Source organism: Xenia sp. Carnegie-2017, unplaced genomic scaffold, assembly GCF_021976095.1.
Source record: "Xenia sp. Carnegie-2017 unplaced genomic scaffold, XeniaSp_v1 HiC_scaffold_14, whole genome shotgun sequence".
Lineage (NCBI taxonomy): Eukaryota > Metazoa > Cnidaria > Anthozoa > Malacalcyonacea > Xeniidae > Xenia > Xenia sp. Carnegie-2017.
In genome coordinates this window covers 12,917,556-12,944,708 of record NW_025813447.1, presented here as the reverse complement: position 1 = coordinate 12,944,708, position 27,153 = coordinate 12,917,556, and the positions used below count along the sequence as shown (strand labels likewise).

General features: G+C 32.9%; 8 protein-coding genes across 10 annotated transcripts; 3 read left to right on the top strand and 5 right to left on the bottom strand.

Moving 5' to 3' along the window:
• Nucleotide 1: 1 nt before the first annotated feature.
• LOC124435504 (probable tRNA (uracil-O(2)-)-methyltransferase) lies at nt 2-3,213 on the top strand. Its single transcript, XM_046985466.1, is given in 13 exon segments — nt 2-353; nt 458-581; nt 682-898; nt 1,005-1,073; nt 1,131-1,235; nt 1,328-1,399; nt 1,469-1,572; nt 1,647-1,707; nt 1,781-1,903; nt 1,983-2,259; nt 2,262-2,414; nt 2,485-2,601; nt 2,688-3,213. Coding segments are annotated over 13 exon segments (1,641 nt in total). The 5' UTR covers nt 2-331; the 3' UTR covers nt 2,885-3,213.
• On the bottom strand, nt 2,969-6,421 carry LOC124435506 (arginine/serine-rich coiled-coil protein 2-like). Of its 2 annotated transcripts, XM_046985468.1 has the most exons (7): nt 6,330-6,421; nt 5,813-6,023; nt 5,359-5,399; nt 4,944-5,006; nt 4,097-4,700; nt 3,819-4,021; nt 2,969-3,561 (listed from the first exon to the last, which is right to left on the bottom strand). In XM_046985468.1, the coding sequence occupies exons 1-7, from the start codon at nt 6,408-6,410 to the stop codon at nt 3,295-3,297; spliced, it is 1,470 nt and encodes a 489-aa protein (XP_046841424.1). In that variant the 5' UTR covers nt 6,411-6,421; the 3' UTR covers nt 2,969-3,294. The 2 variants fall into 2 exon arrangements, with proteins under 2 accessions (XP_046841424.1, XP_046841425.1); XM_046985469.1 differs by lacking the exon at nt 4,944-5,006.
• LOC124435507 (glutathione gamma-glutamylcysteinyltransferase-like) lies at nt 4,401-26,694 on the bottom strand. 2 transcript variants are annotated; one of them, XM_046985471.1, is made up of 5 exons: nt 25,862-26,694; nt 25,545-25,781; nt 25,140-25,468; nt 18,120-18,122; nt 4,401-4,823 (listed from the first exon to the last, which is right to left on the bottom strand). In XM_046985471.1, the coding sequence occupies exons 1-5, from the start codon at nt 26,481-26,483 to the stop codon at nt 4,767-4,769; spliced, it is 1,248 nt and encodes a 415-aa protein (XP_046841427.1). In that variant the 5' UTR covers nt 26,484-26,694; the 3' UTR covers nt 4,401-4,766. The 2 variants fall into 2 exon arrangements, with proteins under 2 accessions (XP_046841427.1, XP_046841426.1); XM_046985470.1 differs by lacking the exons at nt 4,401-4,823; nt 18,120-18,122 and having other exon boundaries at nt 24,895-25,468.
• LOC124435508 (serine/threonine-protein kinase Sgk2-like) lies at nt 6,671-10,807 on the top strand. The gene is made up of 15 exons (XM_046985473.1): nt 6,671-6,912; nt 7,084-7,479; nt 8,246-8,281; nt 8,348-8,395; nt 8,482-8,550; nt 8,733-8,805; nt 8,888-8,995; nt 9,082-9,122; nt 9,201-9,318; nt 9,391-9,479; nt 9,551-9,637; nt 9,742-9,843; nt 9,909-9,964; nt 10,148-10,199; nt 10,273-10,807. Exons 2-15 carry the CDS (start codon nt 7,198-7,200, stop codon nt 10,384-10,386), a joined length of 1,275 nt encoding a protein of 424 aa, XP_046841429.1. The 5' UTR covers nt 6,671-6,912; nt 7,084-7,197; the 3' UTR covers nt 10,387-10,807.
• Nucleotides 10,500-12,539, bottom strand: LOC124435511 (Golgi SNAP receptor complex member 1-like). The gene is made up of 9 exons (XM_046985476.1): nt 12,343-12,539; nt 12,132-12,228; nt 11,923-12,010; nt 11,582-11,719; nt 11,452-11,492; nt 11,289-11,363; nt 11,178-11,207; nt 10,976-11,058; nt 10,500-10,865 (listed from the first exon to the last, which is right to left on the bottom strand). The coding sequence occupies exons 1-9, from the start codon at nt 12,512-12,514 to the stop codon at nt 10,741-10,743; spliced, it is 849 nt and encodes a 282-aa protein (XP_046841432.1). The 5' UTR covers nt 12,515-12,539; the 3' UTR covers nt 10,500-10,740.
• Nucleotides 12,495-14,240, top strand: LOC124435510 (transport and Golgi organization 2 homolog). Its single transcript, XM_046985475.1, has 4 exons — nt 12,495-12,914; nt 12,983-13,442; nt 13,512-13,625; nt 13,698-14,240. Exons 1-4 carry the CDS (start codon nt 12,773-12,775, stop codon nt 13,837-13,839), a joined length of 858 nt encoding a protein of 285 aa, XP_046841431.1. The 5' UTR covers nt 12,495-12,772; the 3' UTR covers nt 13,840-14,240.
• LOC124435509 (inositol oxygenase-like) lies at nt 14,256-17,422 on the bottom strand. The gene is made up of 8 exons (XM_046985474.1): nt 17,134-17,422; nt 16,283-16,501; nt 16,052-16,214; nt 15,801-15,975; nt 15,662-15,729; nt 15,103-15,152; nt 14,688-14,800; nt 14,256-14,604 (listed from the first exon to the last, which is right to left on the bottom strand). The coding sequence occupies exons 1-8, from the start codon at nt 17,155-17,157 to the stop codon at nt 14,496-14,498; spliced, it is 921 nt and encodes a 306-aa protein (XP_046841430.1). The 5' UTR covers nt 17,158-17,422; the 3' UTR covers nt 14,256-14,495.
• LOC124435505 (calcium/calmodulin-dependent protein kinase kinase 2-like) lies at nt 18,800-24,098 on the bottom strand. The gene is made up of 19 exons (XM_046985467.1): nt 24,008-24,098; nt 23,880-23,913; nt 23,546-23,749; nt 23,190-23,403; nt 22,972-23,019; nt 22,838-22,891; nt 22,460-22,508; nt 22,277-22,380; nt 22,096-22,132; nt 21,995-22,016; nt 21,795-21,883; nt 20,762-20,835; nt 20,541-20,640; nt 20,382-20,461; nt 20,099-20,154; nt 20,006-20,023; nt 19,829-19,916; nt 19,559-19,687; nt 18,800-19,457 (listed from the first exon to the last, which is right to left on the bottom strand). The coding sequence occupies exons 1-19, from the start codon at nt 24,015-24,017 to the stop codon at nt 19,368-19,370; spliced, it is 1,500 nt and encodes a 499-aa protein (XP_046841423.1). The 5' UTR covers nt 24,018-24,098; the 3' UTR covers nt 18,800-19,367.
• Nucleotides 26,695-27,153: the final 459 nt, after the last annotated feature.

The window sequence follows — 27,153 nt, the reverse complement described above, 5'->3', positions numbered from 1 at the left end:
CCACGAAGGAGTGGGATTTTGTTTGTGAAGAAATGTTGGGGAAACCATCTACACTGGAAGCGTTTTTCAATGCTATCAATGTATGGGTAGAAAGGCCTCAAGTTATTAATCGTCGTCTTACAGGATCATCTGTTTTACAGTCGTTTTCAATTGGAAGTACCTCCGAATTTTCGTCAAAATCTTCCAACTCGCTCAAGACGAGATAATAACAAAAATCAATCTTATAGGGTTAGCAGAAAGTTGCAGTAGTGAAGTAAAAAATTTTCATAATAATACCATTACGGAGGTGATAATAAGAGAAATTTTTCCCCGTGAAACAAACAAGCACAAAATGTTAGAGGTGATTGTTGAAGGTATAGGAAAAAAAATTAACTTGTCTAAATTTCAATATCTGAACATGAAGAAATTTGATGTCATTAATTAGAAAAAACGTTTTCTTTTCATTTAAACAAATCAGATGGACAAAACCAATCCGTAGCATTTGTTCCATTTGAAGAGGAAGAAACTACCCATAAACTTCGTGGTATTATTCAGTACTCTTATAAAATATGCTTTATTGATAATCCTGATCTGAAACAAAGGTACGAGCTCCCTTTCAAACAACGCATTCTTAAGTTTATCTAGGAAATTGTATTTCCTATTTAAAAAAAATCTGTTTCAAACAATTTGTTCGTATGGTAGATTGCGTCTTTCCGTGGCCACGAAGCATTTCATGGGAAATGGTACAACTTGTCCGTCTATCGAATGGTTGAGATCTACTCTTTTGCCCAAACTTTCAAAATGGATGATTAATGATCACGTGGGATCTTCCTTTGGCCAATCATTGAGGCTTGTTTCCGTTGAAAAATATAATGAAAAATACGAACATTTGAAATCGAAGTACAAACATATTGTTAAGGTAGGACGAGAAAGAAATATTTCTATATTGCAATTAGGAAATGTGAAAAAAAAGATCGTTAACCAAACACTTTAACACATCTCACTGTTTTCCTATACTTTGATAGATGTGGCCCGAACGAACAGATCCTCATAAGTTTGTGTATGAAGATATAGGAATTGCAAGCTATCTTTTGGTAAGCATAGTATTTTACGGTAAAGATTCAGAACGTTAATGCATTCTATTTTCACAGCTTCTTTGGGAGAACGAAGAAGATGGATCTTGCAGCAAACCACAAAAATTTGTTGACCTTGGATGTGGGAATGGTTTGCTCGTTTACATATTAAACAACGAAGGAGTAAGAAAATATTACATAAAACGTCTCGTATTTAAGTTGACTGGAAGATCTTTATTCTAGTTGGTTTTATAATACATTCATCTTCTTGACAGCATAAGGGAAAGGGAATTGATCTGCGGTCAAGAAAAATTTGGGAATTTTACGATAGTAAAACTGTTTTAGAGGTACATTTTATTTTGATATTATTCGATGATTATAGAATTGACCGTGTAGTGATGTCATTTTATTCCCAGGTCGACACATTGGATCCGTCATCTCTAACTTATCCTGACTATGATTGGCTGATTGGAAACCATTCTGACGAATTAACTCCTTGGATACCAGTGATTACAGCGAGGTAAAATGTGATAGTTATTGGTGAATACCTCAAATTTTGAAATTATTTATGCTGAACAAAATTTATTTATTTAGGTCTTCCTATCAATGTAAATATTTTCTTTTACCGTGTTGTTTTCATGACTTTTACTGTAAGGTAGGAAATTTTTTGTTTAAACCTAAAATAAAGTTTTTCGAAACGTTATCGTAAAAAAAATCGTTATTTATAGTTTCAAAGAACAATCTCCAGTAAGAGACAATATCGTTCTTATTTGGATTACATCATAAAAATTGGCGAAACATGTGGCTTCGTGGTGAACGAAGATGTTTTAAGAATACCATCTACCAAACGCGTAAGTACTGTCATAAAAATAAATATGAATTTCGATGACATAATATGGGATTGATTTCCTGATTATGTTTTGTACGCAGGTATGTCTTATTGGCAAGAGCAGAACTTACTCTGCAGAGAAATTAAAACAAATTACGGATGACATTACACAAATGCTTTTAACTTCAAGATACTGTGGACATGATAAAGATACTGTGCATGTTTCAGCTCAAGCTGTCAGCGATGAAAGAAGTCGACCACGATCTTCGTCACATGAAATTGAGATTTCATTAACCAATCATAGACGAGAAGAAGAGGATAATACTCGAGCTAACCAATCATCCACCAGAGTTTTCACCCCAAGACGCACTGAAGAAACGGTAAAAATTGTACTCAAGTGGATAAAGGAATTTTGGAGGAAATAATTAAAACTGTGGCAGCAGAGTTACTCTCAAGAGGTGAAGCATGTAATACGCTTTCGTTGAATGATGGCGTGCATCGTCACGAGAAGAAAAAAACGTGGAATAAAGGAGGAAAGTTGGAAATATATTATTAAAAACTTGTGTTAAAGAAAGTGCTGTATTATTTTTTTTTAATGTTTAGGCTGCATGGCGTTGGGTGAAGTATCAAAATTATTTGATCACGCTCTTCTTCAGCAGTTGCGATGCGAAGCTGGTGGAATAAAAACTGTTTTAAGAAACTCTCATCAGATTTTCAAAGGTTTTTCGCGTTTAACAAAATATTACACTGGATTTAGTGAATTACTATAGTTCTTATAAATGAATGTTTATCTTTTTTATTCACAGTGCAAGGAGGAACAGTTGTATTAAAAGATTGGAGAGAGGAAATACAAAACAAGAAACTGCTACATAATAAAGTTAAATATTGGAAAAGCAAGTTGTGTTGGTTTCATAGTTGTCATCCTGACGGATGTCCTTTAGAAAGTAATCAATGTAGTTTTGCTCATGGCAATGATGAGTTACAAATTTTGGCAAAAACATAAAGAGCTGTTATTCTATCTAGGAAACTGTACGTTTTATAGTTAGTGACGTTACTTTATATGATATTTGCGGATTGAGAATGTAAGTCAAATGCAAAGTAAGTCAAATTTAAAATGCAAACTTTACATGAGGAAGAAAGTGTTTAGTTATGATCATTTTTTAGTTGTGAACGTTGATAAATCGATTTCTTAACATAAACATTTTGCGACAAAACGTTTTAGAAAGAAACCAATATTCTCTTTTGGCTTAAACTATCGCAAATTTAGGAATGTTCGGTATTATATATGGTTATAGGTTACCTTATAAATAAAAATGTTTCAAGTTATCTTGATAATAGTTTCAGCATCCATATTTGCTATACACCAGGATATCAAACATACCCAATTCAAAGATTGTTTTTACTATCGTAAAACTAAGGTTGGTAAGCTGAAGAGCTGTACCCTAACCCAATACCGCTCTTCCCCCCCGCACCACGTGAAAGTTGAAATGCACGAGATCGTTCAAATTCCATTTCAAGATCCGTGAGAATTTTCTCTCCTTTACTTGGTCCCTTATCACTGGCCTCCATAACACCACTTTCACCTTTGATACCCATCAGTCGACGGAATTTTGCACCCATCTCACCCCCTTGGTCACCGGTGAATTTTGTTCCAGACCACATGGCATTATTAGTAGGGGTCTGGAAACGACAAAAACTATGACGTCAACATTTAATGTAGGAGAATTTGGACTTGAAACAGACAGACTAGAATAGAAGTCATTAAGTAGGATCGTATTTGTTGAAATAGCAATAAAGTTAAAACTTCTAAATTTACGATCTAAAAATTTTGCCATTTTTATATTTCGACCTAAATTGCATTCAAAATAAGAAATGAGCGAATTTGACAAATGGATCTTGTAAAAGTAGATTATGATGATCCAAAGTTTTGTACAAACCTCCTCTTTCTTTTTACCACTCCATAATAATTTCCTCTTCTCTTGTTGTTTGGCATATAATTGTGGATTGACAATCGAAGGATTAAAATAACTGGGTAAATTGTGTGTTTCAGCATTAGCTTGAGCCTCGTGTTTCAATGATTCTTGTCGTTGAGCAAGTTTTTTCATAACTTCTTCTGAAGACATTATCTCTTTCTCTTTTTCTACAAAAACAAAATACAAAGTTATGTTAGTTTGTTAGTAAAAATCTTATTATTAATACGACAAAAAATACTAACGAGGAGGAATTGGCTTTGACGGTCCTCCAAGGTACATTCTTTTTTCGTTCCTCCTTTGATCTGGGGATTTACTATATTGAGGACTTCGTCTTCTAGGACTTCTGTTCCCCCTTCTAGGACTTCTTTCATCCCTTCTAGGACTCCTATCTTGACCTCTATAGTTTCGCCCTTCTCTTCTAGAAGTTCTGTCCCCTCCGTTTCTAGGGCTCCTGTCTCGCCTTTTGGGGCTTCTGTCTTTTCTCTTTGGACTTTTATCCCGACCAAGAGGACTTCTATCTCCTCGTCTAGAACTTTTGTCTCTTTGTCTAGGACTTTTGTCTCTTCTCCTAGGGCTTCTGTCTCCTCTTCTAGGACTTTTGTTCCCTCTCCTAGGACTTCTGTCATTTTTTCTTGGACTGTTATCTCCTCTTCTAGGACTTCTATACTTCTTTCTTGGAATCTTCTCTTTAGGACCAGGACTTAAATTCCTTATGGGACTACGTCCACTTGGTGGACTCCTATCCATACTTTTTCTATCTCCATGTCTACCAGGACTCTTTGATTGTCGGCGAATGTGAGTTTGTGAAGACCTTCTGTGCTCAGTGTGTTCATGAAGATCTTCATCCTATAGGTCGGGGTAAAAGATTAACCTTGAGAAAAAAAGTTAGTATCAAAGAAAATGAATTTTTTTCTACATTAAGGAACTAAGACTAAGTCTACATATGTAGTTGCTTTTAATGTTATAAAACTTAAATAAACTTTGAAACAATCTCATAAAAATAAAGTCACACTCTTTTATATTTTAAAATACATATAAAATTTTGGTTCAAAAACCAACCATACTTTGTAAAAAATATGTTCTGTTTACCTTTATTTTTGTTATTTGTTCCACGCCAAACTCATCATGTTTTGAGATTTTTTCTTTTGTTGACTGTTATATTTGTAATAATGGCAAACAAAATTTGGTATTTGATAATAATGAAACTTGTGTCGTGGATTAAAATGATTTGAATGTCAAAGGTATTTTTGTACAAGAAAGAAATGCAATCATGAGTCTATATACAATGTAATGTAACAGGTCAACACATAAGATGATCACATTTAGCTGTGCAAAGTTTAGTAATTATAAAATGTTTAAAAAGACAAACAAAACAATGATTTTGCTAAAACCTAGCAACAAGTTTCCGATAAGTAAGTTGTTAACCCTGTTCTAACGTTAACAGCTCTTTGTAGTACTAATCGTGCATCACAATTTCATACTAACTTTCTTTCACAATACTCACTATTGGCGAGGAACTTTTGCTTCTTGTCTTTACATCAACATCTACAGTTTAAAAACAAATTTCCATTTAGCATTGAAACATCTACAAAATGTACAACTTCCGATTCAAATTTTCTGCCATTTCAGGATCATAAAGTTTTGTAATAGAATTTGGAAATAGTAAATTAACAATTTGATAGATGGCTTACAACTAGAAATGATGACATCTTAAAAACATTTATGGTATTCTTGGCAGTTAAATTATTTCTATAAAATTTGAGAAAACAGCTTTTGATTACTCATAAGTAAAGTTTACTAACACTTATCCCAAAATAATTTGTTAAATTGTGTTGCATGATCCATATAAAAACAATTTTTTGCATATTAAAAATTCATCTACAAAAACCATGTTGGGTAAAAAGGTTTTTAATTTTATATATTAAACTAGCACATCATTACACCATGTTAAGTCCTACCTTGCTTTATTTCAGATGACAATAAATGTTGCTGAGAGGCAGTAAGAGTTTGTAAGGAAGAAGACATGTATTTAGGATCATTTGAATCATTGTCATTGTGGCAAGATTCATCTCGGTCATTTGAAGGTTTCTCAGGATTATAGAGATCATTCTCTTCATATGATGAATGCAATTTCTTTTGAAAATTTGTTTGGCTATTTGACAATCTTTCCTAAAAAGTTAAAACAGCATATTGAAGCAGTTTCATATGTTTTGAATATGAATGTGGAAAATTTATACTAAAACTGAATTTAAATCGTTTCTCAAAGACACAAACAATCGCTTTCGACACACAATTTTTGAATTTCATACAAATAAAATGACAAGCTGCACAACATGACTCTGATGACATTGACAAGTCACAACAGTCAAAAAAGGAAGACAAAATTTCTCAGTCAATTTCAGACAACATAACTCAGCTAATTTCAGTACAAACTGCTAAAGGTGGTGAAATTAATCATAACAACTTTTTAAAGACCGTTTTTTTATCCACAGTCGGTTTAATCAGCTTCTTTTCGTCGTCCGACGAACTGCCGTACTCCACTAAATCAGCGTCCATGTTGGGTTTCATGAATTCCCGGATCAAGTGTTTCCATTTTCAAAAAATTACAGATTTATATTTAGACTTTTGTTATCATCGGATCAATCGGATCTCCACAATCAAGTTTAGAAGGTTTAGAGTCTCATATACCGCATGGGATACTGTGGTCTACGATGATAGATCACTGTGATAGATTCGTGGATATGGATAGATTGCAGTGAGATTAGAGATTAACTTTTGACATTCTGATCATGAAAAACCACAACAGTAAAAACCATCAAAACAGAAATTACGGGAATTTCCGAAGACGAACAAATTAAATTACTTTGATTCGACCAAAGCCATACATTATCCTTAAGGGAGATATGTCTTCTGTAGGATTGATCACAGATGGATATTAAAATAACGTATGGAATTTCGTGGGAGAATCTCTAAAATTTTCTAAAATATTTTGTATTATCTGATACGAAATTATTCGTAGCAAATAATTGAAGAGCAGAAGAGATCAGATCTTATTGAGGTAAGTTCATTTTGGCGAACATATGTGAACAAGATGTGTTGTGTACTTAGCATGTGCAACAAAATAATTGTAGTATTCACAATAGTATTGTGTGTTTAATGAAGTAAAAATCAAACTGTATCATTCTTGGTTCTTGCTGACTTCACCAACATTGTGCTTTACTGTTTATAGTAAAATGACTATTTGCTTTGAAAACAAACCATCAAAGAAAAGTAAAAACGTACGAATTTTGATGTTGCCGATGTAACAATACCATCCATTGAAAGATCAATAATTTGACAAAATATGGGAAACAAAACAAGCAGTGCGCAAGAAACAGCGCAATTTTACGACGAAGAAAGTTCTCGACATGTACGATTTCAAGTGGAAGTTATCCCATCTGAGAGAGATTCAAGAATATTTCGCTCGTTCAGAACGCGACCGTTCACGAAAAAAAGCAATCCAGAAAAAAGGAGAAGTACAACTTATGACACGGCTAACAAAACACCATGGCCGCATCCTCAAAGTGATTCGTTGTTTTTACCGGAGTACGAGTATAAATCGGCAGTACAATTTAACGAATATCAGGTATAATTTCGGAAAATGTTAATTTAAACACTTTAAATCTGAATTATACCATCTAGTAAACGCATTGAGCGTGAAAACGCCTCGATTAATCTCTTGGATAAATAATATCAAAACATGTATCACTTACTGTCGTTGTTTGTCATATGAAGTTATGAACTTTTAGCTAATATAATTTTTAAACATTTACATTTTCAAAATTCTTCCTAGAAAACTTATAAAATTATCTTGGACTTGTCAAATTATTTCTTCATTTGCCAAAACAATGATCAACAGTTCAAGAGTGTTGAATACGTCAAGTGAAGCAAATTACTACACTTGAACGTTATTTATAAACACGAATAATTTTTAAGAAATTGCTGGCGAATTGTCTTGTTTCTTCACAATTCTCGTCTCTAATTTTTACTGTACACTTCGTTAATATGTGCATCTATGCAAATTTGTTTTGTGAATACGATTTAAAAAGATTATTAACTGTAAATAACATTTGGTTTGACGTTTACTGTTGTCTTTATAAATAGACAATCTTTGAAGGCGAAGTAAGCTGATTTTGGTTGAGAAAACAAACTTTTGCTTAACGCGCGAATAGTTTCAGAAATATTCGATGATATTTATTCATTTTTATTACATTCCCAAATATTACCCAAACTTTCAATTAAACAAATATAATAAATTCCACCTATTCTTCCCAATGAACACCAACAGTCATCTGTAAGTTTTAATTATCAATTATTTAAGTTTTTACCATGACAATTTTTTTATTAAATAGATTATGGAAAATATTGGAAAGGGAAATTTTGGCCATGTAAGTTTGAACTGTCATATTTTAAATACAATAAAGATGATCAAAATTGTTTTGCTGTCTTCTTAGATACTCAAGGTGAAGAGAAAAGACACACAAGAAATATTTGCAATGAAGGTGAACTAACCTGAATTGATTTCAATTTATGACACAATTTCTTTTGTACTTTTACTCATAAAAAAGAGTTTGATCGTGTTCTTTAGGTTTCTAACAAATCTGATATTGTTCGAGATAACTGTGTTCAACAGTGTAAAGAGGAAATTAACATACAGGTATCTATTTAAATATTCTATGATTACTATGTATTTATTGGAAAATCATCTTTATCATGCTATTGTTAATATGCTATTATGCATAAAATATTAATGTTTATTTGTTAACACATGTTATATTTATCATAATATACATTTATGTATTATATATCACCTAATATTTTTTATCCTTTTCTCATTAGAAAAAGCTCTGTGAAAATCCATTTGTCACTAAGTTAAAGTGCTCCTGGCAAACTAAACATAATCTCTATGTTGGTTGGTTCTTTATGTTTTCCTTGAAAATTATGAATTGTAGAGACCAATGTTTAAGTAGTTAACATTTTCTCTTTCTATGTAGTTACAGAATTTGTTAGATTTGGTGACTTATACTCATTTTGGCTTGTAAAGAAAAAATTTGATGAAAATACAGTGCGTCTCCTTGGAGCAGAAGTTGCACTAGCTCTAGGTAAAATGGAATAGCCGAAACCTTGTTTTGAAAGTCTTTCTAAAAGTTGGTTGACAAAAGATGTGATGTGTTGTTTTGTATTTTAGATTATTTTCACTCTAAGGGTGTCATATATAGAGATTTAAAAGTAAGCGAAAATAAATTGCATCTAAAAAATGTTTAAGTATATGGAATACCTGACTAAATTTACTTAAAATCTTTTTAGATGGAGAATATTTTAATTAATAAGCATGGTCATATAGTCATCACTGATTTTGGTCTTGCAAAATGCTTAATGACTGGAGAAAAAACATCAACAGTAACTGGTACATTGAAATACATGGGTAAGACAAAATGTGAGTTATGCCATCCCACATGCATGATAGTGTATTTATTGAGGTGTTTGTGATGTATAGCACCAGAAATGTTAATGACTGAGAAATATGATCATGCAATCGACTGGTATGCCCTTGGTGCTATCTTATGTGCAACATTATTATCAAAGGTTTGAACAATTTTTAAAAGCAAGTAGCAATACTATTACATTATTATCAGACGTATTTCTCTGCTTTTAAGTTTCCTTATCCTGTACCAGTTGAACAAAACGAAAAGCAAGAGTTACTTAAACAAGTCTCTGAAGAAGCAGGGGATGTGTTGCTTAAGGTCAACATTAAATATATTCCACATGCAAGACACTAACTACTACATCAAACATAAAAATCCAAGCACAAATTGAAGTGGATTCTTCAATGTTAATTTTGTTTTAGTTGCTAGAAAAAGATCCTAAACAAAGATTGCGCACATTAGATGCTTATAAAAATCACCTGTTTAATCAAAATATCTCATTTGAAGATGTACAAGCGCAACATGTAAGCTATCTTTGCTCATTGGAAAGTGTCTGCTTGTCGCTAAATATTTGATTTTGTATTTATAGTGCCCTCCATTTACTGAAAAACTTCTAAGAGAATTAGGAAAACAAAATTTGAATGAGTAAGCTACACAAGAATTATTTAAATTATCAACATAAGTAATTAGCCATTAGTGCACATTGCTTTTTTGTTTAGTTTATCATTGATTGCAGTGTTGAGTTCTGTGATAATTTCCCCTTCCTCAATATGTTTTATTTGTAAGTAAATGCTTATTGTTGGTATTTTCTTATTTTTCTCCAATTAGAGCACATGGAAAACTTCAGCTAAGACAGAAAACTAAAGTGCAAAAGCAACAGGTTTTTAAATGCTGACATAAATACAGGTTTACCAACGAGTTATGGACTACAGATTTTTCTTTTCTTTTTACAGTATCGTCCAAATTCATGGGCCAGTCCTGAAAATTTCCGAATGCAATTTGATCAGGTGGTTAAGCTTGGCAAAAGCAAAGAATTAGATGGTGTTGCAGAGAACACAAAATTCTGACCTATAACCAGTCAAATTTAAGAAATCTTAAGAATACTGCTGTGTTGACTTAAGCATTGCTTCCAGTTGCGTTAAAATATTTTATAAAACAAACGTTTGCACAAAGCATAAAATTTCACAAGATAAAAGAAATTTTCATTTATATTATTAGTACAGAGATGAGCTCAGAGATGAAGACAAAAAGATAATGAATGCTAACTTTCAATACTTTGTCGTACATCTAAATCTCGAGTATTTTTTAAGAAGTTAAACATGTGTTGGCAAGGGTTACTATAGCAACTATGGTCAATATTGTATACAATACTAAAACTCCTTACCAATATCATGCTTTATGTTATCACGTATCACTTAACACTACCTTGTTGCATAAAGAATCAGCAAAATAAGACATATGGAAATTACAATACTTATGATGATTGCATCTCTACGTTTCCGTAAGTTTATTTTTTGCATCAGATTGTTCAAGGCAGGAAAGCGACCTAGGAGGCAAATTTAAGGAATACAACTTTCACAATAAACTATTTCTTCATAGATAAGGTGTACAAGCATCATTGATAAAAAGAGAAAAAATAAAACATTCAAAAGATACTTGTAATTCCGCCCATTCTTGTTGATATGTGATATAAGGCACCACGTTGTCGAGACATGTTTTCTTTTGTTGCCATAGCAATTCTGTAAAAGATACGACTCAGTCAACAAAAAACATCTGGAACTGAGAAAAAGCTTCCAAAACATACTTTCTCAAACCATCACTAAAATTAATTGTAGGATCAATGCAAGGAAAGACTTACCCAATAGCTTCGTCAGTCAATCGATCAGAGCTAAAGAAAAATGTGTAACATAATAAAAGAGATGAATCATAATTAATACCACAACTACTATAAGTAATAATACATTCATACTTGTGGATGTGTTCATTTTCTTTAAGATATAAGTCAGTCTTGCGATAACTTCCACCTGATGATTTGAAGGTGCTTCTTCAAAGATAAACATGATATAAATTATCAGACTTTTCAAAGATTCCTTTGGCAGTTTATCATTACAAAAAATACACACACTGTTTACCCAAGCAGTTCTTCTCTTTCAATGAATGTCTCAATATTTGCCTATAACCCAAGAAATGATAATAGTTTACTTCAAATAGATCCAAGATTTTAAATAAATGAATTTTCAAACATATCCAACAAAAACAAACCTTTGTCTTTGTAAACTCTTGTGAATAATCTTTTAGAATGTCTCTATGTCTTTGAACAGTATGTGCCTGTGAGGCACTGGGTTGGGAAAAACTTAAATTAGAAGTCACTTCAGCCATTTTATCATTCACCTCAGTTAACTGAAAAAGAAACAATAGAAAGATTATCAAGGTGAAATACTGTTCTCCAAGAACTCACACATTGATTCACCAAATTTTAATTATTTCTGCCCTGTCTTCTAAGGTTTAAAAATTTTAGAGCCTAACATGACGTCATATTACAATTTGTACTTTTCAGATTCTGAGAAGATTACCAAAGATATTTTAAGTGAAAGAAAATGTACCTTGGACAGCAAATCTCCAATTTCCAAAGACATTGTTTGGAACATGTGCTCACTGGACGAATTATTCAAAAGAGGTGATTTGTCTGAACTAGAAGGATTATAAATTATAATTACAAAAAAGAATTAATATTTTAGAAACCCTTAAGTCGTTTAAAGTGCAAAAACTAATGACAATAGATACAGAATACTACCAACCACTCCTAAATTACCTAGAGTCTCGGTGGATGTAGCTCGTACCAAGTTTACTAAACGACACTAGTTTCATGTCGAGATCATTTTCAATTTGTCGAGCTCTCTTACGCAAAACTTAATAAATTTAAAAAGAAAAATGCAATAAGTCAACACATTAAGTAACAAAGATCTTTTTGCTTCTGTTTTTTCAGTCTTTAGTAAATAAAAAAATAAAGAAAATACAAATACCTTCCCATTCTTTCACAGCACTTGACGCGGCCATCTTTGACGGCTCACGAAGCATTTTGAATGACCGCATTATAGCAACTGGAGTGATATCAAAACTTTGACCCCATTGACCCAAGACGCCCAAAACACCGGCACTGACTCTGGCGTATTTTACTAATAGCACGTACTGCATATAAACATTACTATGGAAGGTTCCAGTGGTTCCAGTTCGGCATAAGATGAAATGACTTTTTAGATGGCACTTCTCCCTTTCTGTACTTTAAATTGCGAACTTACAAATCAAGAGAATGTATTATTACTGATCTCTAAAACATTGAAGTGACATATCACAATGCGTAAGTCAGTTGTGGCGTAGTGCAGCATCAACTGACAACATCAGCATGATATTTTAATTTTAAACTGTAATTTTAACAACTTAACTTTCCACGTAATGTGTATCGTTTTTCTGTCGTTGTCTGATAATCCACAAAGAGATAAATACAAAGTTATTCTTGCTGCAAATCGAGATGAAATATTTTCTCGTCCAACAAAGGAACTCAATTGGTGGGATGATGATCCTGATATAATTTCAGGTATGAATTCAAAATAACATACAACTCATAATTTTCTGCAAAATTTTTGTATTTCTGAATGTATTTAGGTATAGACATGTTCTCTGGAAAGGAAGGAGGAACATGGTTGGGAATGACCAGGTCAGGAAGAATTGGCATGCTCACAAATTATAGGCAACATCAGAAGTTTAAGAAACCAAATGAAAAAGGCCGTGGTTTTCTTGTTTCTGAATTTCTGAAATCCACCCAATCACCCAGACAATTCTTGGAAAATGTTGAAAATCACAGTAGTGAATATGGAGGATTTAACATAATTTTAGGAGATATAGGAAACGCCAGTACGTCTTTCTCATATTATTGCAATAAAGAGCAGCAACCTTTGACAGATTTGCAACCAGGTGTATATGCATTGAGCAACCGATATTTGGATTATTGCTGGAAAAAGGTTGTCATTGGAAAACAATGTTTCTCTAAGATTTTACAGTCAGAATCCAACAGTCCACTGGAGAAAGTTGATAAAATTTTCAACTTGTTGTCTGATGAAACTAGGTACTGATATATATTTTCCTGTCGTAAAGTAGGCGTTAATTTATTCATTTCTAATTTAATTTAATTTAGATATGAGGTTGATGAAATTTTTCGCAACCCCGAAGATGAAGATACTCCCGATTTTATCCTCCAAGGTTTAACTGCAATATTTGTGAAACTTCCTCAATTCTCTTATGGCACAAGGCATGTAGTCATGTTTCTTATTACAGTTCCTATATTAAGACTGGTTTCATTAAATTTTTCATTGTTTTGTAGAACAAAGTCAGTGATTATTGTGGACAATGAAGACAATGTCTCATTTGTTGAAAAAACAATGATTGAACCAATAGAACCAAATAATGCAGAATGGAAAACAAACTCATTTAAATTTAAACTTAATCATTCAAAGTCAGCATAATACAAGTTGTGAAATTTAATACTTTTTGAGGTAAGCACATCTTTATGTAATAAAAATCTTTTCTACTTTCTTCTGAAGTCATTGTTGATATAACATTGATATAACAAAGGAACAAACATAAAAAATCACAAATGCAAATGTTACTAACACCATATCTATGTTAATTTATTTAAGAATCTTTCAGATTGTTATATATTATTGTAACATATTGTTATATATATGTAATATATATGTATTTCAGATTGTACATATGACGAAAATTAAAATAGTTTTTCAACTGTTTTTAATGTCTTTGAAAATGCTTTCCGTGAAGGAAGCCAAAACATCAGACAAATTCAAATAATTTTTGTAAATATAAAACAATCTGTAAGATCCTTAAATAAATCAACATGAAGAACAAACCCAGATTCAGACCATTTGAAGAATTATATTATTTATACGTAACGAAAAAATATATATATGTATAGGATGATATATATGTATCCAAGACTTGCATTACATTTATTGTCAGTTTTAACTGCACAATTATTTCTGCAAAGAGGGACCCACAAAAATTCAGTTATATTACAATTAAATACATTGGAGAGTAATTATTTCATTTACAAATTGAGCAAAAAAATTGTTTGGGATCAGTACATGTATATAGACAGTAAAAATCACCACTTTAATGTTCCAGGACAAAACTTGTCAATGAGAGATTGATAATATGGTCTAATCTTCTTGACATCAGGTAAGGAATCTGCTTTTGAGTAAAGATCAAATCGACTGAAAGTAAAATTTAAAAGATATAAATTCAAGTTAGCATACATAGAGGAGATTTTTTCCATGTACTGACTATTAGAACTTACTTAAATTCCTTGATCCAAGGGAGCATGGTTCTGTCTTTATCGCTACAGAGATGATCATATTCTCCTTCACAATGCCATGGATAGAATGAATGATATCTGATCATATATAAACCCTACAAATAGTTAAATATAAGTTCTATAACAATAAAGAACAGAAAAAATTAGCTGCACATAACAAAGTCAACCTTAAGGTAAAATGACAAACCCAGGTTTTTTGTTACTACTGACAACTCCCAAAACCTATCATAAATAACAGTCTCCTCATGCTATAATATAATTACTCATACCACTTTTCATTCCATAGTCAGTTATAGTCACTCCAAAAATCAACAAAGATACATATGAAGAGGGGAATAACTCTACTATACCCTGCTACCATGTCATTTTATTGTTAAACAAGAAAGATTTTATTCACTTCATTTGGTATCTTGCATCCATTTCCAATTAATACTTGATACATATACTCTGGAATCATAACAATGGAAGCACATCATTTATAAACTGTGCTGCAAATTCAATTTCAGATGTCGTTTTCCTTTCAAGAAACAACTTTAAGTATCATATACTTTGGGAAGGAAAAGAGGAGGAGCTAGGGGATTCATAGGGATATTGTAGAAATCATGAATTTCAAACAAAGGAGCAAAAAGGCAAAATACAAATCATTTTGATAAGGTCTACTGGTCTAGAAAGCATAAGTCAACAATGGGGGAGGAGGATGGTGTTCACCATTACAAAAATCATTGTCAATAAAATTATACAAAGAAATGAGAAAATCAAAATTGGTTCCATGTGACATAACAGAGGACTTACAAACTGCACTAATGATTTCAAAAGCAAAGCAGTTATTGCTTCACCAATCTTCTTAGATACCAATGAAGCAGTTGGCTGTTTGCATGCTCATAGATGCGAAATACACCTGGATTGAAATGATTATAGAGCTGAAAGACAAACATCAATCTTCTTTCAAGACTTACCATCATGTCCCCAAGACATCTGCACATTATCAAGGCCACAGTTGGGTTTATACATGCCAAACGTAGAACTAAAAAATATAGAAGCTAAAGCTTAGAAGTTTGTTTAACTTTTAGAAAATAGCCAGGTTTTCCTGCCAACCTGTACTTCGGTACTTTTGTGTCAGGGTTTGCCACAAGTTGTTCTGAAAAGACAATTTTCTCTGAAAACTTGCAGCCAAGAGGATATGTATCTCCAACAACAAAATGCTGTGGAACACCATGCAATGCCATAACTTTTCCCACATCATGGATCAGGCCAACTAACTGAAACCAATCTAAAGAAATGAGTTTATTAAAATTTTTTCCTTACCAAGGTTAGTTGTACTAAGTGGAACATCACAAACAAAGTACCTTTATCTGGATGTGCTTCCCGTATTCTCTCAGCAGTTTGGAAAGCATGAACTGAGTTTGGTAAATCAATATCGGGATCACTCTCATCAACAAGATTGTCCAAGAGTGTAATAGCATCCATTATTGTCATCTCATCATGATCAAGTGATAACCATTCTTTGCGCTGTTGGTCAGTATAATATAAATTGAGTTGTACCTCATACAACTACATATAAAAAGAATTTATGTTACCATTTGCTCTCCTTTTTCAACAGTTTGTTCCGTGTGCATTTTTCGATATGTCTCTCTGACATAAGCCATGCTGTCATTCACATCATAGTTACGAAATGTCTCCACATCTTTTCCAACATCTTCAAGACTCTTAGCAACCGGTTTTAGTTGATGTAATGTATTATACTCCTCATAAAGTGTTTCTGGTCGATGTAATTGGGAAGGATCTGGGATAAAAACCTGAAAAATTGTTGAAAATTTTGTAAAAGTTCAAATCATTATAATATTCAAAATTTTGTACAGTCATGTTTAAAAATAAAAGATTTTCAACGCAAGAATGACGAAGTTTATTCTGTAACTGGAATTTATAATCATAAAGCAAAATTTAAAGGCGTGGTGTGGTCGTGTCATTGGTTGTTCTGACACAATACGTAAATGAAATAATATGCAACAAAAACCTGTTTTTACAGGGTAACATTTGCATTTCTCCAAACAATGACGCATTGATCAGAGGAGACACTTTTTCTGAATCGTTTGGTAAAATTTAAGGTGAAAAATGGAAAGTTGTACAAAACTAATACAACTAGAACCGTTTTTAAGTTTATTCTTTATTCCTCTTTCACAGTTAGTCGATTTCCGAAACATATACAGATATTTAAGAAATTTTCTTGTCAATTTCTAGCACTGTTTCAATTTCGTTAATTTAATGTGGTAAATGTCATTTCGTCGACCCACTTAATGCTAACACTTGAAAACAAGAGCATCTGCGAAATTAGGGTAAAAGCGCACAAATAACGCTCAAACAAAATCATGTCGTAAATCGTAAATCATACGGCAATATTGTTACGGGCAAATTAAAGTGACAAGAATACCTGATGGGAAAGTAAATCTTTCATTTTTCGTACACTTCCAAAGAATATTTAGACCAGCCGAAGAAAAATTTGACCAGGCAAGAGACAACTTTTAGTAAATATTACGAGTGAAAGCCAAGCCAAGTGAATTCATAAAAACATCCGTATTCTGACAAAACATTCTGACGTATTGCCATTATATAGTTTCGTCAAATTAACTAAAACAGGTTTCGTTGTGAAACGACAACCTGTATTTGTAAGGTTTGTGAACATGGGCAACATTTTGCTCATTATTTGAGCTTTGGACGTCAGCGAACATAAATATTTTGAAATTTCATCTGCAAATGGAGAATTCGTGCGACTTGTATTAAAAAAATGGCCACAAGTTCATAGTTCACGTTATATGTACATAATTTTTAAGATCGGAAATAACCGGAGTATGCCGCATACCTCGGAAATTGTCCATGGTTTTAGAGAATTGACCATGGATTGACGAGATCAAAACTTATACATATAAATAACGAAACACAAAATTAATGAACCTTGATCTTGCAACACTGCTGAATTCTAATGCTCATATTATAATATAATGCCATCAAATCTACTGCATTTACTAAGGGGGTGTTTACATGAATCCGGAATGACTTTCAATCCCGATCGAAACGTGATGTCAATCCGTGTTTACATGAAACTAATTGTTGTTTTTCTTCGCACTCATTTTAACCCATTTAGCCTCTTTATTTACTTACGAGCTTCAATTTGCCAGAAGACAATACCCATGGCACATGCGTGCTTCGTCATTAATCACAATATCATTCCAGAATGAAACTCAATTCGCGTTTACATGAGATAAAAAGTAAATTTCGATCCGGAATGAAACTAGGAATGAACTCGATCCGGATCGAGTTGTGACTCATTCCGGATTCATGTAAACATGCAATAGGATTTCTTTTAAAGTGGAATGAGTTCATTCCGGATCGAAACTCATTCCGGATTCATGTAAACACCCCCTAACCAACAGGAAAGTAGAGATGTCATTCATGATTGACAGAAAAGAAATGATCCAAATCATTTACTTTCTACGTCAAAATGTCCGACCTTAAGATTAGATCCGTAGAAATAGCGCATTTAGGGGGCATTGACCCCCCAAACTTTTTCCATGGAACATCAGTTTGTGGGGTAAAATTTAGAGTCCCACATGTACATTAAGCACACGTGCTATTTTGCCCTCCCCCCCCTCTTGATCAAGCTCCGCGCCGCGGTCACTGGATGTGAGTAATCTAACAATTAAACTATAACACATATTAATACCGGTTGTCACTAAATGTATTTACGTGTGTGTAAGGTGAGGTGCAGAAGAGGGGTAGCAGCCAGTTTTTATTTGACAAACTTGGAGAGGTTCGAACTCAGCTTCGTAAGTGATCCCAATCATCGAGAGCCTGACCACACCCGACTAAACCTTATTACACCGAAGCAAGAAAGGAAAGGAAAATGGAAAAAAAACATTTTGTTCTTTACTCCACTGCAACGTGTCGATAATGATGACCTAATGCTATGTCCGTGAGTATAGCATGCGATATGTTATACTCGTTTCCAGTCTGCGCGCGCCGTTCCTGCGATATAAACCTTGGTTACTGCATAACCTGATGAAACTAAAAACTTTGGTCAAACGGTGAAACCACCATGATTGAACATTTCAACTTTGTTTTAATAGAATGCTGTTGCTTAAAAATAATTTTGAATAACGTTGGAGCACATTTGATGAAATTAAATTATAGTCTAACAATTTAAAGATGTAATTTTGAATCTTGCCATCGTTTGATTGCTTTGATAATCTTTTTGGCATTAAGTCTGCACACAACTTGTTTCGAAATGAAGATAATTGCTGGTGGTCAAATTAGTAATCCCTAAATCTGTGAGAATAGTTCTTTCGACGTGGCCTGTTGTTATCTCGTAAACAATAAACATTCCATCAATTTGCCCATACTGTACCCAGACGGTTCTATTTTACATCTCGCAATACATTCTTCATTATGTATGCACGTAAAATTTTATGGCGTAAAAACTCGCCACTTAGTTACCTGATTAAAGATATCTTACTTGGTTAGTTGATTATACAAATCAAATGATCCAAACTTCTTTCAATTGGTTAATAATGAAGCAATAAGATTTTTGCTTTAAGATCAATGGTCGTACCATCGTATACTACCTTCACCTTACCAGCAGGTGTTGGAATACTTCATTCATAGAAATTGTCACATCGTAGAGTCTGTTGTAATACGAATGCGATTTAGTTTTTCCCTGTTAGCAAAGTGACCATGTTTTAACATTTGCTTGACAAGAATCTAAAAACGTATCAAATAAATCACAATCAAAACATTCCTTTCGCCAGACGAGAACTTCAAAAAATTAAGTTCATCTGAAAGGGAATTTTATTGTAAATTACCAATGTTTTAATCTTGGGTACGCTCTTAATACTGTTGCTGATTTCCTCTTCCGTGGGCTCAAGGACAGCACAGTTGTCGAAGGTCGAGGGTAAAAGTATAGTACCACCTTTTGTCAACCAAGGATGTATCTAACAAAACATGTTTAGTTTTTAAATATTAAAAAACGAGTTAGATAATAGTAAGTTAACGCGTTTGCTCAGCCTTTCATCCTTTAATTAAAAGAAAGGAAGAAAATAATCTATATTCCACAGATATTATTTGGGACACACCTTCATTTCCGCCATTGAAATTCGGTCATTGGGATCTTTTACCAACATTCTAAGTAATAAATCCTCCAAGCCAGGAGTCAAAGGTCGACTGAAAATTCATTACACATTTACTTAAAATTGAACGAAATATAGCATATCGTCGTCATATTTAAACAATGATAATACAGTAGTACTTACTCTTCAGGAAATTCCAACCTAAATTCAAAATTTATTTTGTAGTAAGTAAACGGTCTTTATGTTCACAACAGTAAAAGCTGGAAAAAATCTCACTTGCTTGACTTGATAAGCTCATAAAGACTAAATCGATTCCCATGATTAAACGGAATCTATGAATTGAAGTATGAATTAAACATCATCATTGCTACGAAATGGAATCACCATTACATAACATACAAATATCATCTTTTTTAGTAGGTGAACAGTTAGTTACTTCAAACGGTAGTTATTTAATCAACAATCACTCCTGTTTTTATTTACAATTGCACACATCCCTGGAAGAATCTACTCGCGCATACACTTGTTTCAATCAAAAGGACAATATATTCAATCTTACGTTTCCAAATACAAAACAATACAAAGTGACACCCATTGCCCATACATCTGCGGCTTTTCCACTGTACTTGTCTTTCGTGGCTACACAACGTTAACACACTCAATAAACAAACCATTCCAATAAACTAAATATCACACAAAATCCCTCACTTTCACTGACCTTGTAAAGATTCTGGAGCCATGAACGCGGGCGAGCCAGCAGTCTTTGAGAGCAGTGCATCCTCTCCCTCAAAGATATCGGCAACTCCAAAATCGGCAATCTTAACAAGTAAATCCAAACATTTCAATTTAAGCCGCCAATCTTTAAATTTGATTGTTACAGATGTAGATACAATAAATTCGCATTAAATTTCTGCATGTGTAGAAGCTGTACTTCCATACCTTAACGTGGCCATCATCACCCAAAAGAAGATTTGAAGGTTTTATATCGCGATGAACGATGTGATGAAAATGTACTATAAACGATAGATTAAGAAGAGAAAACGTATTATAAACGATAGATTAAGAAGAGAAAACGTATTATAAACGATAGATTAAGAAGAGAAAACGTATTATAAACGATAGATTAAGAAGAGAAAACGTATTATAAACGATAGATTAAGAAGAGAAAACGTATTATAAACGATAGATTAAGAAGAGAAAACGTATTATAAACGATAGATTAAGAAGAGAAAACGTATTATAAACGATAGATTAAGAAGAGAAAACGTATTATAAACGATAGATTAAGAAGAGAAAACGTATTATAAACGATAGATTAAGAAGAAAAACGTATTATAAACGATAGATTAAGAAGAAAAAACGTATTATAAACGATAGATTAAGAAGAGAAAACGTATTATAAACGATAGATTAAGAAGAGAAAACGTATTATAAACGATAGATTAAGAAGAGAAAACGTATTATAAACGATAGATTAAGAAGAAAAAACGTATTATAAACGATAGATTAAGAAGAAAAAAGTATTATAAACGATAGATTAAGAAGAGAAAACGTATTATAAACGATAGATTTAAGTGAGGTTGCTAAGATACTATACCGTAAGTTTCACTACATAGCCATCATCAGGTAGATGGGGGAGGGGGGGGGGGTAGGGTAACGTAACAGTTACACAAAGACTGTTAAGCAAGTTACACAAACATATCTAAAGATGAAACTGATTCTTGCCCTAAGCTCCCCAGCATGAGAAATTTGTCCCTGTTTTCTTTCAATCATACAACATAGGAAAGTTGTCAAACGTTGTACACAGGAAGCATAGCATGGCTGTTCAAAGTTGCCCCTACACTGGAGATTATTTTTTCAACAGCTTAAAATATTTTTTGAAAATCTTCAAGACAAAACCAAAAAAACACAGAACAAACAGAGAAAAACCCCATGAAAACGTAAAATTTTAAAGATTCAAGTATAAACTTACAGTATTCAATACCAGAATGGATATCACAGAAATACTTTCGCGCATCAGTCTCTGTCAACGGATTTTCGGTAGGGATTTCCATGACAGGGCTACATAAAATACACAACTATCACAAACTTGTTCGACAATGTAACATTTCATCATAAGTACCCGTAAATTCATAGAAAAAATGTAGAAACTGTATCAAATTCAGTACAAACCCCTTTTCGACGAGTTCAAAAACTAAAACAATGAAAAATTTAAATCATGATTGCATTGTTTGAGCATGAGAATGTTACTTGATCGTGAAAATATCATTTACCTAAGTATAAATTATCATCTGTTGGATCATCAAGAACCTGGTAATGCAGAAAATAATCATCATTCGAGAAAAAGAGAATCACAAATTTCTATTTACTCCAACAGATCTGTCATTGTTATGTATATCGTTTTCAAAATTATTTTTGAAGACTAGATTTCATTCGTCATCATTCAAGTTTTACCTCATAAAGTTTAACGATGTTGGGATGGTCAACTTTCTTCAATATTGCAATTTCCCTTTTCAGGCTCTCTAAAGCATCCTTCTTTCCTCTATCATTTGGTTTCACTAGAAAATTAAACCCACAAGTTGTCAATCACACACCAAATTGCTGAACATTGGAATGGTATACGTAAAAACAACAAACCTAAACCAGCTTTTCTTATAATTCGTTTCTTGGACATTATTTTCATCGCCTTAAAATTTGAAATGGCAAAATTTATATTCAAACAAAAACTACAAAACAAGGAGCCATCAAAGTTTTAATCAATACAATGAAAAATACCATTTACTTTAGTGAGACAATGAAAATTTTGATGGCCAAAAACTTTCACAGTATTTCAAAACTTAGGTATTTGTTACAAGTTATGAAGTCATGTAGCTTCATAAAACAGTGAAATTGTGTAATATTAAAATTATAAGGTATAGTTAATTCACATATATGTAAGAACAGTCCGTAGTTTCATTTAGCATATAATAATACATGATGAATGAATAAATAAAATATAAAAATATTTATACTTACATAGTTGTGATGATCTGATTCAGAATAACACATTCTAACAACACCATAAGATCCCTTAAAGTAAAAAGGAAAACATCAATAACTTTTTCTACAACAACATATAGAATCATTTGACCTACACTATTGGAATGTACCTTTCCTATTTCTTCTAAAAGTTTGTATTCATTAAGTGAAAGACCATTCTAGAAGAACAAGACGGGATGTTAATTTGTTAAGTAACTTGGCATCAAACTATATGAATTTTAAAAATATCACAAGTGTATAACCATTCTAATTTTTAAAAAAAATTGAAATAAGCATGATGTTAAAAAGACTGAAAATAAAAATGATAAGATAAGATGTATTTTCTTACTTCGGTTTCATGCTTATCAACATGGTGACTTTCTTTTGCTGGGCGTCTTGCAATGCGAGGTGAAGATGGCAAAGATCTACATGTTTGGACAGGCTCGCTCATTTGTCTTAATAACGCATGTTGGATGCTTTCAGTTTCTGAGAAGACTTTGTCAACTGTGAGTAAATTTTGGCTTCCACAAGATCTTCTTAAAGTTGTCTTATCCCCAGATGAACTGATAACAAAAGATGTCCATTAAGTAAGAGCTGTAATTATCTATATTTATGAAGTGTTGTGCTCAAATACCAAAACAATACACACACATGTAACGCTACAAGTAAAAGATAAATGATGAACTAAATTAACTAATTAACTACCTTCTAACATTATACATATTTCCTGTACTTCTTGTAGAACGAAGTGTAACAGAAGAATCTTTAAGAACATCGCAGTTATTGTTGCCCTTTTGGATATCCTGTTCATCTTTTTCATTGCAAATCCAATCTTTTGGTGATGTGGATATTTTACCACTTTGAGGACGAGATGTGTTCTTCAATTCACCAATTTTACCATTGTTAAAACTGAAAAAATACTTTGTCAGGTTGTGTTGAAATACCTCATATATTCATAACATGTTTCTTTATAATAAGATAAGGTGCTACCTTAGTACAATAGTTTTCCACAATGATGATTTGATAGATAATAACATACCTTTCAACTTTTGTTTTTCCAGAACATGATGTAGCTGGTAAAATGAAACAACCGAAAATTGGGAGGAAATATTTTATGGCACTAGATTTTTGCACACATCCACATGCACAATATTAGGAAATACTCACAAGCTCCCATCGTTAGATAACTTGCAGTAAATCAAATATCTTCTCCACCACGCAATAAACCATAATGTATTTCATTCTGTTTTATTTTATCTAACAGACTATGATCTAAACAAAAAACATGTTAAACGGATTAAGTATGAACACAAAAATTCTTTGTCAACATTTTAATTCAAAGTTACATTTTAGTGATAAATCAATAACACTTATTACAACTTGTTGTCAGAAATAAATGGAATATTTTCTCATGGAAACATCCATTGAAATCTTCGTTTAATATTGTTATGTTACAGAATTGTTTATTATTTAGCATTTTCAATCTGTAACCAATATCTTGTACAGTAAACTAAAATATGGATTTTCACAATGCACAAATAAAACAAATGAAAACTAGGAAATTAAGCGATAGTTGCTTCAACTTGTTAATATACTGCTTTGAGTGAAGAAGGGCAATCACAAATTGATACAAAATTGTACAAAATTTATGATACAAATTTTTTTTCAACCAAAGTTCATTTGGTTAAAGCAAGAAGTCGTACCTCAATTTTCGGGTTATTTTCCATTGAATCAAAGACGATTATTATCACGCATGAAATACTTCAAATGTTAGCGACAGCATTATTAAAATCCAGTTCTTATATTTCTCAATGATAAAATGATAAATTAAATACGCTCTAATCTTGAGATGTAACTAACGACAAGACATTATTAAATTAATAAATGAGTTATGCGTATCAAAAAGATAGAAAAAGATTTTGAATTGGCAAACTGCAGCGACCTTCAGCAGGGTTCCTAGACAAAAAGAAATTTGAGGTTTTGCCAATAATCATTCACGATTTTCCATCCCTTGAAATAACATTTGCCATACATAATAAAACAAGGTTTTCAAATTTACTGTAAGTTTCATCAGTGTTCATTGTTATGTATTATGGAAGCATAATTCATTAATATGTATTATGTAGCATCCAGAATTTTATTTTTTAACATGAGAACCATCAGTCGACCCAATAATGTTATGATATTGAAATATTGTTGACAGCTGGTCATGAAGTAGTTTAATCTCATTTTCTAAAACAGCAGGAATTTCTCTACATTCTTCTTCCATGTATTTGATGCCTAAGTCTGCATTGGTAACCATGTACTCTGTTTCGTTTAGCTTTTTTTGAGGATAAGGCCAAGAAAGAAGGACAATGGCAGAGATATGGCATATTGTTAAAGAATGATTTTTCACATTATTTGCATCTTCGTGTGGTAATATGCATTTGTTGGCAATCTTCAGCATCTCTGCACCTTCCCACAATTCAAGTGTAATGTTTTCACAAGACTTGAGTGATTCATAAATTAGTTTGAAAACATTTAGCTTTTGTAAGGAAAGAAGCAGATCATTGATCCAGTTTTTGTGATCTTGAGATAGCCATCCACAGCATTCATGATCAATTTTAATGGCAAATATCTTTTCAATACCTAGTAGAAAACCAACACATTACTAGACAATTAGTAAAGTTCATTTGAAAAAACTGCAAAACTTGTTGTTCAATACCTGGAACACACTCTAAGAACAGAAATGAAAACTTTGAAATAAGCACCAATAGAAATGTCTTCTTTTCCATCAGTTTATCCTTACATTCTGTCATCAACCACGTTTGCCAATGTTGCAACACTTTTTTCACATCTGCTGAGATGTTGCTCAGGTTGAAGTTGTCAGCAATTTTCAATAAAATTGTAGGGTTGCCTGAATGCATCGAACGAGTCAAAAGCAGATAACCACGAGGTTGCCCTAAAATTGTTAATCACCAAGTACAACTAATATAATGTGATAAACATTCTCATAAAAATAACAAAAATTGACAAACATACCAGTTTCTTTATCCAAGCTTTGCATAGCTTTCCAAAGCAAATCTACTGAAACCCAGTGAGGGGGATATTTGAAACGAGCCACATCAAATATAAGCACCAAATCTTTCGTTGGATGATAACCACCTATCGGCGAAAAATGTCCTCCTCCAGTTTGACCAAGAATATTTCTAGAGTAAGAGCAAACAAGAACCTTGTTTTCGGATTGCGTCACGTCTTTTACCGCTCTTCTGAAATCATTAATATCAGTAGAAGGTAATGCTCGTTTTATGTCAACATCCAAACCATTGCACTTAGCGAGACAATGGAAATCACTTAGTGTGATTCCCTTTTTTTTTACAATGTCAAGTGGAATACAGCAATCTAACATGTGTTCATGATACCAACGCCATGGCCCCTTCCATACACGACCCGGATCAACAGATAAGCCGTTCAGAACCATCACCAATGTTGATAGGCCACAATAAGCAGGTTCGTCTTGTGTGCGAAACTGAGCGGCTAAATTGAAATAGCAGTTCATGAAACCTTCACTTAACGCTTCTTTGAACAAAACTTTCCCTTCCGAGCAAGCAAAATCGATACATGACTTCGGCAAAGGTCTGCGATAAAAATTATTTGTCGTCATACTCAATCAACTTTGTATGCTTATACGTTCGTAGTTAGTACAAAACTACAAATGATGCAAACATCCTTTAATGTACTAGCGCAATTTGCTAGAGCAAAAGATGATGGCAATCATGGGATTTAAAAAGTAGTGCGGGCAAAGTACAGTTAATTTTCTTCAACTTTCTTCAACTTTTCTCAGCACACCAAACTCAAATAGAAAAATTCGTTTCTTTAAAATACAACCCCCTCCTTCAAATATTCTAAGAATGTATGCATTACTATGTATGCGCCATAAAATTTGATTTTCACTGTCGCACAAAAATAAATGGAAGTTGCTATGTTACTTTGGCCAAGGGAGTGATTCACAGGCTACCTTGTCAGCAAAAATTGCTAAGTATGAGGTGTTTTTGCCACTGGGTAAGGGGGAATAATGCAGTTCAAAATAAAGATAAAAACACAGCAATTTCATGACATACTCTATAAACAAAACCGGAGATCTTGTCTAAAGACGACATACTTTCCAGACTGGAAATTTACAGTGTTGTTCATGTGTTCTCGTTGTTAATGGGAGTCTTGGACAAAATGAGCGGGGTCCACATCCTTAAAAATGTCAAGTTTTTGGGTGGGTGGGGTTTGGGGAAAGTAGTTGCTGCAGCGATATTCAACTTAAAAAGTTAAAGCTATTACAC